This window comes from Pan troglodytes, chromosome 2 (assembly GCF_028858775.2).
Source record: "Pan troglodytes isolate AG18354 chromosome 2, NHGRI_mPanTro3-v2.0_pri, whole genome shotgun sequence".
NCBI lineage: Eukaryota > Metazoa > Chordata > Mammalia > Primates > Hominidae > Pan > Pan troglodytes.
This window is the reverse complement of record NC_086015.1, coordinates 128,079,914-128,095,363: the sequence shown is the minus strand read 5'-3', so window position 1 is coordinate 128,095,363 and position 15,450 is coordinate 128,079,914. Positions and strand designations below refer to the sequence as shown.

At 46.7% G+C, this 15,450-nt stretch overlaps 1 protein-coding gene across 1 annotated transcript in view; it reads left to right on the top strand.

Annotated features, from left to right (window-relative positions):
* The window catches only part of ITGB5 (integrin subunit beta 5), a 123,903-nt gene that overhangs the window by 69,133 nt on the left and 39,320 nt on the right, over nucleotides 1-15,450 (top strand). The window contains exons 8-9 of the mRNA XM_016941813.4: nucleotides 101-190; nucleotides 8,670-8,804. Of these exons, the coding sequence (XP_016797302.2) occupies nucleotides 101-190; nucleotides 8,670-8,804 (225 nt within the window). The remainder of the gene's footprint in view (nucleotides 1-100; nucleotides 191-8,669; nucleotides 8,805-15,450) is intronic.

Genomic DNA, 15,450 nt, shown 5'->3' with positions numbered 1-15,450 from the left:
TCTAGGAGCCTTTACTGTTCTAGCCCAGTATAGCAATGCTCACTCTGATGGTTGGCAGGGCAAAATGAACTTATTTCTTTTCTTTACTTTTTTTCCCAAGAATTTTACAGCCCTGATACCTGGAACAACGGTGGAGATTTTAGATGGAGACTCCAAAAATATTATTCAACTGATTATTAATGCATACAATGTAAGTTATCAGTTTCTTCCCCCACTGCCACCTCCCTTCCACCCCCTCCCACTGAGGCCCTGCAGCTGCCGCGGGCTCAGGTGGGCAGTTCTCCGTGCTGCTCTTCTTGGCTCTGCTCCCCCATCCCCTTGAGTTTGGTATCTTCTTCCTGCTTCACTCAGGATCAGGGTGGAGAAACCCATCCTTGCTTGATGAGTCTCCCTCTCACCTCTGCCATCTTGACTCTCATCTGCAGATCTCAGTGAGCCAAGGAGTGGCTCAGACTCAGGCTGGTGGCCTGGGAAGTGCTTAGGTTCTGACACCTCGCATAGGCAGGCAGTGGTATTCTCCACCTACCCAGTGCCCAGGCTAACGCTGCCACCGTATTCTCTGCCTGAGGGAGCAGAGCATCCACCAGCCACAGGACCACACTGCAAGAAGTGAAAAGTTCGCACACTGAGCTCACCTCACAGTGGCAGGGCGGGAATCCCTCAGGCTCATGGAGCTCAGGGTAGAGCTGCAGACTAACATGGGAGAATCAACAACCCATTTTTTTATTTTTGTTTTTAATTTAAAAATATATAGAGAGAGATGAGGTCTCACTATGTTGCCCTGGTTGGTCTGATCTTGAACCCCTGGAAGCAGTCCTCCCACCTCAGCTTCCCAAAGTGCTGGCTTTACAGGCATGAGCCATCATGCCTGGCCAAAGAATCAATGTTTTTGCCTACCTACTTAAGATGTGATTGTAATGAAGTCCTTTCAGAGGGTTTGTGAATGGGGCTATTAAATTCTGTGCTATTGTAACATATCATGTGAAATTGGCCCTAATATAATAAGTGTAAGTTCTTATAGATGTGGTTTAGGAATCAGTTTCACATTCCAAGCCACGCATTCACAGACTCACCTCCCAAGCCTTTCTCTTTCCTACCCTCCTTTCCCTTGATTCATAACACCCCAAAAGTACTTGACTCAGACCTACCTTCTGTCAGGCAAATGGCAGGCAGAGCTCTTGTGTTGGGAAGTGTGGACCCTCTGCTATCCCTTCTCTTGTGGGTCCCAAGATGGTTATGGCATCCATTGCCTACCCACCTGCTCAAGGCGCCAGGTAATTTCTAAATTGGCATTCAGAGTGCATCTTCCTGTTAAAACTAAGTTATACACAGACTAAGAGTGCCTTAAGTAACATTATTAATCCTAAACTTAGGTAAAATAGGTTTTTCTGGCTAACCTGGGAACCTAACGAATCAGTACGGCATCACACATCTGTGAGAAAAGTCATCTTGCCTTCCCAGCAGTGACTGATTACAAATGAGTACTTGGAGCTGGGCCTTTCCCAGTGTTGGCCTTGTCCACCTTCCGATGTGGCCCTGTTTTGAGTTGCAAAGTACTGCCCAGCTAGGGGGAACCCTGGGGCTTGGGGTGTAGCCAGCCGTGCGCTTAGTTCCCTGGAGCCTCAGTGTCCTGAAGGCAACCGGGTGGGCAGCAGTGAGGATTTTTGGCTTGTTTTTACTCCCTTTCTTCCCCCTTCCCACTGCTCCCATCTCCTGTTGTAGCCAAGGGTCCTCTTGCTCTCACAGATTCAGATACTCCTGGAACTTCCTATTGTGAGAAACTGAAGACTTCCTTCTCTCCTACCCCATTGCCCACATACTGACATCCTCTTTTCTGTTCTCTGGCCCTTAGAGCCTCACCAGATCCCATAGGCACTTCAGAACCCAGAGTGCAGTGAGACAGGGTTTCCTAATTAACTTTACACTGTAGTGCCTTTCAGATTGCACGGTGAGTGATTTGCTTTACACTTCAGGAAGAGGGGGAACACATAAGCTGGTTATGTGGGCACAATAGGTCTGCTGAAGTGCAACACCCAGAGAGGGTTTGGGATGTGAGCCTGCATGGGAAGGAGGGGCAGGCCTGTGAATGTCACCCTCTTTCCTGGGGTGAGCTGGTGTGAGCTGTGAGCCGCTTGGGTCTCAAGCTCTGGACACTGAACTAAGAGAACCAAATCAAGAGCCAGAACCCCTGCCTTGCCACTCTCCCCTTCCCTCTGAGGATGCCAGAGCTGGGAGACCCCACAGGGCAGAAGGTGCACTGCTGCTGGACCCACTCTCACAGGCAGGGAGGCCACCGCTTGCCTCCTGCTGAGTCAGGGCCTTTGGGAAGAAATGGCTGAAGAGCAGCTCATCTGGGCTCTGTTGAGTGGGGCGAGGTCCCTCTTTAAGGCTTCTGCGGAGGGGCCACTTGTCAGCATTTCATCGTCAGCCACCTCCTGAATTCAGAGCTCTGGGGCTCCCCAAGAGCGTTGGCTGGTGAAGGCCCAGGCCCCCTGCTCCTGGCGGCTTTGATATCAGAGGGCGTCATGGCGCACAGTTCCATAGACCTGGCTGGGCAGCCTTGCAGCAGCAGGGAAGGCACACTGGTCAGCCAGCTTCTATGTGACTGGTGGGTTCTGCGTGTCTGTGCTTCTGCTGGGACCGCTGAAAACCAGGGAGCAGGAGGCTTTCTTATTGGTTCCATGCATGGGATCTCATAAGTACTTAGCCCTGAGCAGGATTTCTCATATATCTACATTCATTTTCCTAGTGGAAATCCAGGTACCCAGGGTCAAGGAGTGACAAGGGAAAGCATTCCCTGTGTGGTAGGCAGAGGCCAGGAGAGGAGTGTGGATCCCTCCCTGCTGATGGGGAGTGGGGAGCAGGGATGAGTACAGGGAACAGTTGTTCTGGGCTGGAGCTGCTTTTGGAACCTGGCACGAATTCCCAGAGGAACTGTGGGAACCCAGCACTGTCGCTTGATTCTGCGAGTTAAACTGGTTCCTGTAAGTAAACATGTTGTGAAATGAAGCTGATGACTTATGAATGAACTTCGAAACTCAGCACTTTTAAAAATGAGTGATTATGACCAGGCGTGGTGGCTCACACCTGTAATTCCGGTGCTTTGGGAGGCCAAGCTGGGAGGATCACTTGAGGCCAGGAGTTTGAAATCAGCTTGGTCAACATAGCGAGACCTAGTTTCTACAAAAAATTTTGTAAAAATTAGCTGGGCATGCTACTTGGGAGGCTGGGGCAGGAGGATCGCTTGAGCCCGGGAGTTCAAGGCTGCAGTGAGCTATGATAGTATCACTGTGCTCTAGCCTGGGTGACAGAGTGAGACTCTGTCTCTTTTTTTTTTTTTTTTAATTGGAAAAGAATTGTAAAGCCTTATTGACATATAATTAACATACAGCAAACTGTACTGATTTAAAGTGTATAATATGAGTGTTGGCACAGGTATACACCTGTGAAACCGTCGCCACCATAGAGATACTGAACATGTTCATTACTCCAAAAAGTGACCCTTGATAATTCCCTTCTTCCACCCCTCCCTTCAGGTGAAATTTAAAATATATATATTAAATATAGAAATGTAAAACTGCAAGATATTTGAAGCAAGTTCAGTTGGTCAAAGCCATGTCAGGGGTATGTTGGTTTTCTGTGTTGATTAGAACCTGTGATACTGTGGTACGATAAGATATATATATAGGTCTCTGCCCCTAGTTCCTAATATAAAGCCCCTAAAACCTTTATAGATAAGGACACTAGGAGAATCTTTTGTTATTATATTTGGTCTTTAACGCTGGTTCCCGACACAGAGTTTCCAAGACCATTGTAGTTTCCTGGGTAATAGGAACATCTTTTGTTCTAATGAGGTGACTCTTGGGGGGCGCTCCTGGACAGCCTCAGGATGGGGGCTGGTTGCCAGGGGAACCAGCCATGTGATTAGAGGGTTGGAACTTTCAGCCCCACTCCATGACCTCTGGGGAGGCAGAGAGGGGCTGAAGGTTGAGTGGATCACCAATAGCCAGAGATGTGACCAGTCATGCCCATGTAACGATGCCTCCATGAAAACCCAGAAGGCCTGGATTTGGAGGGCCTCGGGAAAGCTGTGGGATAGGTTCCTGGAGAGTGGCACCAGAGAGGACAGGGAAGTTCTGCACCCTCCTCACACACCTTGCCCTGTTTCTCTTCATCTAGCTGTTCATCTGCAGCCTTTATCTCTTATTCATACGTGGGTAAGTGTAAACAAACTGTGTCCCTGAGTTCTGTGAGCCATTCTAGCAAATTGATGAAAGAAGGAAAGGGGTCATGGGAATTTGAATTTATAGCCGATCAGTTGGAAGTATAGATGACAACCTAGTACTTGTGATTGGCATCTGCGGTGGGGGCAGTCTTGTGGGCTGAGCCCTTCACCTGTGGGACCTGACACTATGTCCAGGTAGATAGTGTCAGAATTGTGCTGAATTAGAAGATAACCAACCAGTGTCCAGTAGAGAATTGCATGGTGTGTGGGGGAAAAATCCTCACATCTGGTGTCAGAAGTGTTGTGTTGAGTGGTGTGTGAGAGTAGAGTAGGAAAAACAGTTTGGGTTTTTCCTTCCAAGTACTCATCTTACTTGCTCCTGCCCTGGCCAACGGGAAAGGCTGGGCTGGGCTTCAAGCTCCTTGCACTTGGACTTTTCCCAACTTTGAGCCCCAGCACGGGCCCCTGGTCCATGTGGGGTGTGCCGGGGCAGCAGGAGAGGTTTTCGTCAGCTCTGCTCTCCTTTCACCTGCTCCACATCCGGCCAGAGTCCAGTCACAGCTCTCTCCAGACCGCTTGTGTTTCTGTCACCTCACCGTCTGAGTGGTTTGTGTTGGATTTCATGAGTCATGCAACACATGACTAAGTGTGGGTGTTGGCTTTTACCTCCCCTAGAGTGCTGGCAGACCATCTGTGGGGACATTCTGAGCAGATTTGGGTTGGAACATATGTAACAGATGCAATGGCTGTGGTATTTGGCCAGGCTGAGGAGGGAGCAAAATGGAAAGGGTATGTTTAATTTCATGTCTTGTAGAATCAAGTCTGGTGTACACATCTCTCAGAGTGTGAAATCTTCAAGTTGGATTTACGCATTTTTTCTTGCTGTGCCAAATTCTTCACTGTGAGAAATCACCAAGTCTTCCCAAGGGAGTTTGGCAATGTGGTGCTTTGCTCTGTAATAAGTGCTGGTGAGAGAATCCCCTCCTGAGCTCAGCCGTGGAGCCCTGGGTCCACACGTGCAGAGGGGGCTGGCCTCATGTTGCACCCAGAAAGGCCTCTTTTCAGTGTGGGAGCGAACAGAATGAGTTGGAAAGCACTGGAGCTGCATGTGGAGGGTGACTTCAGAAGCTGTGGTGTGTTTTTCTCTAGCAGAGCACATGTTTCTCTTTTTGTTGTTGCCATAAAGTCTGCTCCCACCCACTCCACAGCTGGCCCGACTTAAAGCAATTGCAGATGTGACCTAACCTGACCAAGTATTTAATAGCCTTTACACTTCTGACATTCCCAACATCGTCTTGTTTCCTACTGGAGAACTAAGGAGTGCACCTTGAGGGGCGAATCTGGTAGGAGTTAATGGAATTTTAGGAGTCACACATAAAAGTCTTCATGTGTAAGAACTGCACTTTGACTCCATCCATTCACTTATTCAACAGATATATACCAACAGCCTAATGTGTGACAGGGATCATGCTGCACCTTGGAAATAAAATAGTGAGCAAAACACAGTCCTGCCCTCCAGCACTCATAGTTTTGGGGGCAGAGACCCTTACAACCACAATACAACCTGATGATCTCTTTCCAAAGTCACAGAGCCAAATTCCTTTTTATTTTTTTATTTTTGTTTTTTACCTTATCTGTGGACAGAGAGCCAACTTCCAAAGAAGTGCACATCAGGCGTGGGGATTAGAAAGAGCCCTGGGGTGGGTCAAGAAAGCCTGCACCCGGTCCTGTGCAGCAGAGTGGTCCCAGGCCACCTTTTCCTTGCCCTGACTTCCAGCTTCCATACATGAGAGGTTTGGGCTGCATCATCTCCACAGTTCCTGCTGCCTGAAATGTCTTAAGAGTTTCTGATTCCAGAGACTCTGTGGGTAGCAGGAATAATACAAACTTTATATCAGAACATGGGGCCTATGGCCTGAGTAGTACATAAGAGTCCATTTCCATCTAATTCTTAGTTGCTGACTCACAGAGTAGGAGTCCAAGTCCCTCTTGCTTTTTCCCAGATCCTCTCCCAGATCCTCCCTTGGGGCTTTCGAGTGGCGGCTTGGGCAGATCTTGCTGGAGAGCACTGGTGCTTCCTTCCAAAGTTTTATTTGTGAACCACAGGGCCCCCATATTTCAAGTTATCGTTCCCAAGTAATTTTTTACATGCCTTCACTCTTCAGCTCTTTTACGATACTGTTTTATTTCCTCCACTACTTATTCACAGTTATAAATTTATTTTTTAATATTTGTCTTAAGAAATATTTTCATCTACTTGGCCTGAGACCTTAGCATAGCTGTTAAATCATTCATCTGTCTACCCATCCATGCGTTTATTCATTCAACGACAGATTGTACTAAGTCACAGAGAGATCTATGATACAGCCCTTGGACTTCACAACATGGTAGGGAAGACAGATCTGTAAATAGCTAATCACAGGCAGCAGGAGAGTGCTGTGTGTATTGAGTGGCGCTTTTGTGACCCTTGGCCAGTTAAGGCTGGCAAGTTGCAAAGGGAAGTGGATTTAAGACGGATCATATTTTTAGAGTTGTAGAAGCACTTAGATAATTTCTTGCAAAGGGAGAGACTATTTTTTACAGAAAGTATTTTCAACAAGCTGTTAATTTGCTGGAAAACTACATATTTCACTTACTCAACTTTAGCACTATATGCTCAGCAAAAAAGAGAAAGAAAGAAAGAAAAAGAAAGAAGGAAACAAAGAAAGAAAACCCACAAGAGCAAGAGGCAAGTCTGTCTGCTGTTCTCTCCAACAGCCACACTCCCTAGAGTGTACCCGAGGAGGGAGAGGGAATCCGCAGGGCCGTCTGCGGATGTTGGGGTCCTTGTCTCTCATATGGGTACATCATGCTATACTCTGTGTTGAGTGTATAAACAGACAGTTGTTTTAAATTTTCTGGTAAAATATGACCTCTGAATAAAAGCTACTTACTTCATTTGGCCTCAGTCTCCAAAGTGGAATCTTCCTTAGAGATTTTCAAAGAAATTATTATTATTATTATTAATTTTTTTTAAGAGACAGTCTCACTCTGTCTCCCAGGCTGGAGTGCACTGGCATGATCATAGCTCATTGCAGCCTTGAACTCCTGGGCTCAAGCGATCCTCCTGCCTCAGCCCTCTGAGTAGCTACAGGCTGAGCTACAGGCTGTGTCACAAGGACAATTTTTTAAACTAACAGACGTATAGAAAATTTCACACACTTTTCACAAATTAAATAAACCTGAGTATCCAGCACCGAGGCCAAACACACAGAACATTAGCCAGGCCCAGAAGTCCCTATTCTGCCCTCTTCCATCGCAATCCCTCAAGGGCAACCATTAATTTTGCCTGTTTTTGAATTTCATATAAATAGAGTTATACAATATATATGCCTTTGTCTCTGCCTTCTTTCTAGTAATGTTATATTTGTCAGATTTATCCATATTATTACATGTAGTCGTATTTTATTATTTCTCATTACTGTATGGTATTCCACTATATGAACATACTACAATTTTTAAAAATCTATTCTACTCTTGCTAGGCACCTGAGGAATTTCCAGTTTCTAGCTATTACAAGCAGTATTGCTGTAAACATTCTTGTCCATGTCTTTTTGGTGACGCATACACTTCTGTTGGATATAATCCTGTGTGAATGCTAGGTCTGAGGTTGGCCTAAGCTTTAGTAGATATAGCCTAATGGCTTTCTATAGGATTGCACGAATTTTCACTCCCACCAGCAGGGTTGGGGAGCCCTAGTTGCTCTACATCCTTTCCCAACACTTGATGTTCTTAGTCTTTACTTTTTTTCTATTCTGATAGGTAATTTTGACTTGATTTTTGTTTGATTCACTGTCTTAAGAATATAATCCACACATAAGATTGGAGTCTCTCATTATGTAGTTTCAAACTCAGGCATATGGACCTCATCTGATGGGGATAGGTATGGATGTGAATGACAGGGTGTATTCCTGGAGAAAGTGCCTGCTGAGCTGATTTTGAAGGATGATAAGGAGCCAGCCAGGAGGAGGAGAGAGAGGAGCCGTTGTGCAAAGGATCATTACCCTGGGCACATGGAAAGGCTCAAAGCCTGGAGTACACACTGCAAGATTGAGGAACTGCGTGTCTGAAGCCGAGGATGGGGATGAGAGGTGGCTCTGGAGAAGCAAGCAGGGGATGGGGCATAACCCGTCTGAAGCAGATAATATCATATGGCAGGTCAACCACTATCAACTTCTCCAAACTCACAGAGGGAGACCTCAGGCTGGGTCTAGCAAGATGTTGTGTGAGTGCAGAGAGAAGGGAAAGGATGAGGGAGGGCCAGGGAACCAAGCTCACTGGCTCTTCCTTTGGCTTGGGATTCCTGAGTTAGAGGAAGCCACGTGGGCCTCAGAAAACCAGTGTGGGAGCACCTCAGCCACAGCCTTTATTAAATGGTTGGGCTTCATTTTCTCTCTCCATTCAGAGTATCCGGTCTAAAGTGGAGCTGTCAGTCTGGGATCAGCCTGAGGATCTTAATCTCTTCTTTACTGCTACCTGCCAAGATGGGGTATCCTATCCTGGTCAGAGGAAGTGTGAGGGTCTGAAGATTGGGGACACGGTAAGTCTCACCCCAAGTTTGTATGAACTCTTGTTAGCATTGGTCATCAGTCTTTGGGTTCTAATAGCTTTTGTGACTTATTAGAGTCCTTTCGGAGTTTATATTCTGTTTTCCAATTCAGCATCCCAGAGGAGTCTCCTAAGCCTGTTTTGCATGATGTGTTCAGAGTCTCAGGTGAACTTGTTAAAGAGCCCAGTCAATAGGCAGCCCTCAGCCCATTGCTACCTGAGGCTTTCTCAGGTTGGCATCGTGACTTTGGTGTTTTAAACCATTATCCTCTTAGCTTGACACAGTTGTAATCAGGAGAAAGAGTACAGGTAGGAATCCAGGAGACCTGGCTTTCATTCCTAGTCTTCTGCAAATAGCTCTGTTCCTTGGATAATCTGACCCTCACTTTTCCTTTCTGTGAAATGTAAAGAAAGCCACTCCCCCCATTCTGTTTTGGTGAAATAGAATGGATGACTCTACAGCAGTGGAGGACACAGATGCCTTGTCCAGATTAAGTTTATTCAAATGATGTGTGAAGATGTGTGCCTGTGCGCTAAACCAAGGACTTGCGTGAGGGAGCAGGGAGGAGGATATGTGGGCAACAAGAACACAGACACAGACACGGGCACAGAGGCCGCGAATGGTGATGGAGAGCTAGCCACACATCTTCTGGAGGTCCTGCTGCTAGAAGCAGATCATGAGCTCCATTCCTGACTTGCTTTGTTGACAGGTCCAGTGCTCGGAAAACAGAAAGCCAGTGAGGGATAATTCTCTTCTACACTTAAAAGAATCTAGTTAGAAACAAAAAAATTATAGAGACCTTACAAATAGGTGGCTATATCCTCTTGGCATTCATAGCACTCATGACGGCCAAGGCGGATATAAGCTGACTCATCCCCCTGGCTTCAGGGAAAGAGCTTGCGGAGACGGGGACAGTCTCGTGGCTGGTAGCAGTGGTCTCCTCGGGTTTCTCCACATTCCACTGTAGATCCTCTCCCATCCCCGCCTTCACACTTGTCCCTCACCCACTTCACAACACACAGACATACCTCTTTTTTTTTTTTTTTTTTTTTTTTTGAGATGAAGTCTCGCTCTGTTGCCCAGGCTGGAGTGCAGTGGCACGATCTCGGCTCACTGCAAGCTCTGCCTCCCGGGTTCATGCCATTCTCCTGCCTCAGCCTCCTGAGTAGCTGGGACTACAGGCGCCCACCAGCCCGGCTAATTTTTTTGTATTTTTAGTAGAGACGGGGTTTCACCATGTTAGCCAGGATGGTCTCGATCTCCTGACCTCATGATCCACCCGCCTCGGCCTCCGAAAGTGCTGGGATTACAGGCATGAGCCACCACGCCCAGCCACAGACATACCTCTTACCCTTCCCAAATCTTTCTGCAGTGCCTCGCTCCCCCAAATAAAGGGACAGTTCAAAATATCATATGGAAGTTGAGAAAATGAAAGCCTCTCATGACTGGCTACCAAGGCCTTTTCTAAGACAGGTTGTTTCCAAGTTTCTTTTGCTTTTAACAAGATTGAAAGAAGGCCTAATCAAGCTGTCGGATGATAAGTCATTACAAATGATTATTTATTTATTTATTTATTTATTTATTTATTTATTTATTTGGAGACAGAGTCTTGCTCTGTCACCCAGGCTGGAGTGCCATGGCACGATCTCGGCTCACTGCAACCTCCGCTTCCCAGATTCGAACGATTCTCATGCCTCCGCCTCCCAAGTAGCTGGGATTATAGGCATGCACCACCACACCTGGCTAATTTATGTATTTTTAGTAGAGACGGAGTTTCACCAGGTTGCTCAGGCTGGTCTTGAACTTCTGGGCTCAAGGGATCCTTCCACCACAGCCTCCCAAAGTGCTGGCATTATAGGTGTGAGCCACCATGCCTGCCCACAAATGATTATTTATGGCTTTTAACTCAGAAGACATTCATAGAACAAGGTGACATTGCTGTTACAAAACTCTTGTTCCCATCTTTCTATTTATGTGAACTTTTTTTGTGCTTAAATCTCTACAAATGAAAAATAGAAATATAATTGATGTGGATCCCTGTCTTGTTTAGCAATAATTAATATTATTTTACATCGGGGGGAAAGCCTCATCTCATTAAAGAGGTACTTCCAATAACATTTTACTGTTTATTTTTAATAATTGTAGGAAGTTGCAACGTATTTATGTTGTTTTCATCCATTATAATGATTGCTCAATCCAGATGATTAAAAAAAAAACACTAATGCTTTACAGTGACAGGACAGGATTTAAAGAGATAGTTATAAAAAATGGAATGAGGCCAGGCGCAGTGGCTTACACCTGTAATCCCAGCACTTTGGAAGGCCTAGGCGGGTGGATCATGAAGTTAGGAGATCGAGACCATCCTGGCTAACACGGTGAAACCCCGTCTCTACTAAAAAATACAAAAAAAAATTAGCTGGGAGTGATGGCGGGTACCTGTAGTCCCAGCTACTCGGGAGGCTGAGGCAGGAGAATGGCATGAACCCGGGAGGTGGAGCTTGCAGTGAGCCGAGATCGCGCCACTGCACTCCAGCCTGGGCGACAGAGCGAGACTCAGTCTCAAAAAAAAAAAAAAAAAATGGAATGAGGCAGAAATACCAAAAAACCCCAACAACATGTAAGTGAATTCTATAGATCTGTGGGTGGAATGTTTGGTGTAGCGTGTCAGGAAAGCTGAAGGATAATGTGGGAAATATACCCAAACAAGGAACGCTTTACTTGGAGAAATAGGTATGATGGAAAAGAGATGGGAGAGGGATGGACTGTCTAATCTAGCATACGCCAGGTTTCAGGAAGGCTCTCGACAATTTCTAACGACATCCTTATAAATAAGGCAAATATTTAATAATATGGGTTGACAACAGCACAGTCATGTGGATTTGTAGCTGGGTGAACATGCTTTCTGAGAGTGTTGATAATGCAGCCAGAGGGAGGACTTGACTGAGGTTCCAATGTCTCTTGTCTGTTGTGTTTATCATTGGCTTGGGTTGAACTCATAGGAGACCTTATCAAATGTGGGAAGGCTGCAGAGCTGGAGAAAACAGCTTATGTTATAAAGCAGGAAAGCCAAGATTTAAAAATATTTTTCGAAATTGAGATGGATTGAAATCATGAAGATTAATGTCTTATGTTTTAGTTCAGAATATTACTAGGATATAGGAAACTTGGTGTGATAGTAAAAGAAAAACATCTGGCAGACTATAATGGCTTAAAGGCTCAATGCAAATAAACAGTGATTAAAAAAAAAAAAAAAGTCCGCCAGGCGCAGTGGCTCATGCCTGTAATCTCAATACTTTGGGAGCTCAAGGCGGGAAGATCACTTGAAGCCAGGAGTTTAAAACCAGCCTGGACAATGAAATGAGACCCGCATCTCTACAGAAAATAAAAAATTAGCCTGGCATGGTAGCGCACACCTGTGGTCCCAGCTGCTCAGGAGGCTGAGGCCAGAGGATGGCTTAAGCCTAGAAGTTCAAGGCAGCAGTGAGCTATGATCACACCACTGTATTCTAGCATAGATAACAGAGTGAGACCTCGTCTCTTAAAAAAAAAAAAAGTAATGGCAGTAATGGCTAGGCACAGTGACTCACACCTGTAATCCTAGCATTTTGGGAGGCTGAGGCTTGTTAATTGCTTGAGCTCAGGAGTTCGAGACCAGCCTGGGCAACATGGCAAAACCCAGTCTCCCCCAAAAATACAAAAATCATCTGGGCGTGGTGGAGAGCACCTGTGGTCCCACCTAGTTGAGAAGCTGAGGTGGGAGGATCGCTGGAGTGTGAGAAGTTGAGGCTGCAGTGAGCCATGACTGGGACACTGCACTCCAGCCTGGGTGACAGAGTGAGACCCTGTCAGAAAGAAAGAAAGAGAGAGAAAGGGAGAAAGGAAGGGAAAGGAAGGAGAGAGAGAGAGAGAGAAAGAAAGGGAAAGGAAGGGCAGGGCAGGGCAGGGAGGGAGGGCAGGGCAGGGAGGGAGGGCAGGGCAGGGCAGGGCAAAAGAAAGGAAGGAAGGAAGAAGAAAGAAAAAGAAGGAAGGAAGGAAAGAAAGAAAGGCGGGCGCGGTGGCTCACGCCTGTAATTCCAGCACTTTGGGAGGCTGAGACGGGTGGATCACCTGAGGTCAGGAGTTCGAGACCAACCTGGCCAACATGGTGAAACCCTGTCTCTACTAAAAATACAAAAATTAGCAGGGTGTGGTGATGTGCACCTGTATTCCCAGCTACTCAGGAGGCTGAGGCAAGAGAATTGCTCAAACCTGGAAGGCAGAGGTTGCAGTGAGCCAAGATTGCACCACTGCACTCTAGCCTGGGTGACAGAGCGAGACTCCTTCTCAAAAACAAACAAACAAACAAACAAAAAAGATAAGTGAATAAAAAGTAATGCCAGTTGAAGCTGTGTTTAATAGAGATATTTTGAAACCTCACACCTGGAGTTCTGTATTTAGTTCTTTATTTTATTTTATTTTATTTTTAGAGACAGGGTCTTGCTCTGGTTACCAGGCTGCAGTACAGTGGCTTGATCATAGTGGACTGTAACCTCTAACTCCAAGGCTCAGGCAGTCCTCCCACCTCAGCCTCCCAAGTAGCTGGGACCACAGACCTGCACCACCATGCCCAGCTAATTTCTTTGTGGTTTTTTTTTTTTTTTTTTTTTTTTTTTTTTAAGAAACAGAGTCTTGCTATGTTGCCCAGAATGGTTTTGAACTCCTGGCCTCAAGTGATCCTCCTGCCTCGACCTCCCAAACTACTGGGACTACAGGCATGAGCCACTGTGCCCAGCCCGGTTCTTTTTTGAAAAAGAAAAGTGACAAGCAACTATCATGATGAATTGTTTAGAAGCTAGAAAGCTCAAAGGAACTAATGTTTGTCAGCAGAAAGATTGTAAAGTCAGAACTCTTTCCAGATGCAAAAAAAACTGAAGCCACTTTATGCTGCCCAAAGTGAAAAGGAGAGTCATTCTAAATATATTGGGGTTCCTTATGGAAAGCAGGAATATAGTTAGTCTTGGGAAGGACCAGAAACAACCTAGACAGTGAGTGGTCTGTGGTCACTAATTGCCTGTGAGGAAGACATTGTTTTTCATGCTGACAGATGGGGAAGACTGAGGCACAAAGCATACAGGTACATAGCCTGAAGCGTCGACATGAAAATTCAAAGCCAGGGCTTTCTGTTCTGAAGCCAGCTCCCTCACCACCTTTATCCGGCTTCTTGGTGCCCACGATTCTATTCTACCAAACCTATTTCAAAGGACTCTACCAGCACAAAGTACAGTCCTGAGGAACAGGAGCCTCCACGGGAGAGTGCCGCTGACTGAGCCCCCCTGCACCATGTGGGGAGCCCAGCTCTCGCGCACTGCTGACAGGCAGCCTGGGATTTGAGGATGAGTGTGACTCGCCCCAGCTCACCCAGCTAAGAGACAGTGAACTCACAAGCCAAACCAAGGCCGTTCCCCCTCCACACCAGTTCATCTCGCTCATCACTGCCTCCCCATTACAGAGCAAATTGTATTTGTTTGCATGGAATGGGGACATCCAATGTGCCCTGTCCAACGTGCCCCTTACTGTGGTGGGGGCATTACTGCTGCTGTCTGCCTCTTACAGCAGCTTTATAAGGGAGCTGTTCCTTCGCTATTTTATGTATGAAAAACTGAAACTCAAAGTGGGGCCTGAGAAGCGTGCCAGAAGTCTCAAGCATCGGGAGCCAAGTTGGGGGCTGCTTCCGAGGCCACAGTGCATGCGTTTCCCACACACTTTGGGGAGTAACAGCTTCTAGGAAGCATACAGTGGTGTCATGGCCACTTATGGATGGACACCCTAGTGTACAGATTTTGATTTTTGCTGGGATACCTCAGAAAAATGGGGAAATTGTCCAGAACTTGAAAAAGATTTTACATGATTTTTCAAATGCTCTGAAAATCTCAGAGGTATTGAAGTGGTTTTTAGAGCATTCGAAGCGACACTAAAGAAGAGGGGAACTTCTGCTCAGGCCGGCACCTTTGACAGCTCTTCCTGTGGGATTGGATGGGCCGCAGCCCTGTGGGAACAGCAGGGGTCCTAGGCAACTGACCCGAGCTGGCCCTTTGTTTCTACTCACTGTCCCAGTGTTGTTGTCTTGCTGTCCGAGGGCCACGGTCACATGGCCCCTGGCTCCACTGCGAGTGCTGTGGGGTTTTTGTTTTCTGTGGATGAAGACAGGCTGGCACAGGGCAGTGGCCACTCTGCTCTTCAGAGCCAGACATGATTCTGTTCACAAGAGCCACACCAGGCCATGCAGGCCAGGAGAGGCAGCTCTCTTGAGGGCCTTGGAGGCCATCGGGGGCAGAACTGGCTCCATCATTTGTAGGTCCCAGTGCAAAATGAAAATATGGGGTCCATGTTCAAAAATCATTAAGAATTCCAACACAGCAACCACAGAGCATTAGAGTAAGCGTGGGCCCTTCTGAGTGGGGGCCCTTGTGACTGCACAGGCATACACCAGGGAGCCGGCCCTGGCACGGGGAGTTGAGGGGCTTTCCCTCTTCATTGAAGGAGAGGGGTCTGTCAGTTCCTCTGATCCCCAAGACAGAAGGGGTGCACTTACAGCTGGGACCAGTCTGGTTTTCTTAACCCTGGCCCAAGAAGGCAAACTTTCCATCCCTTCTCTCAG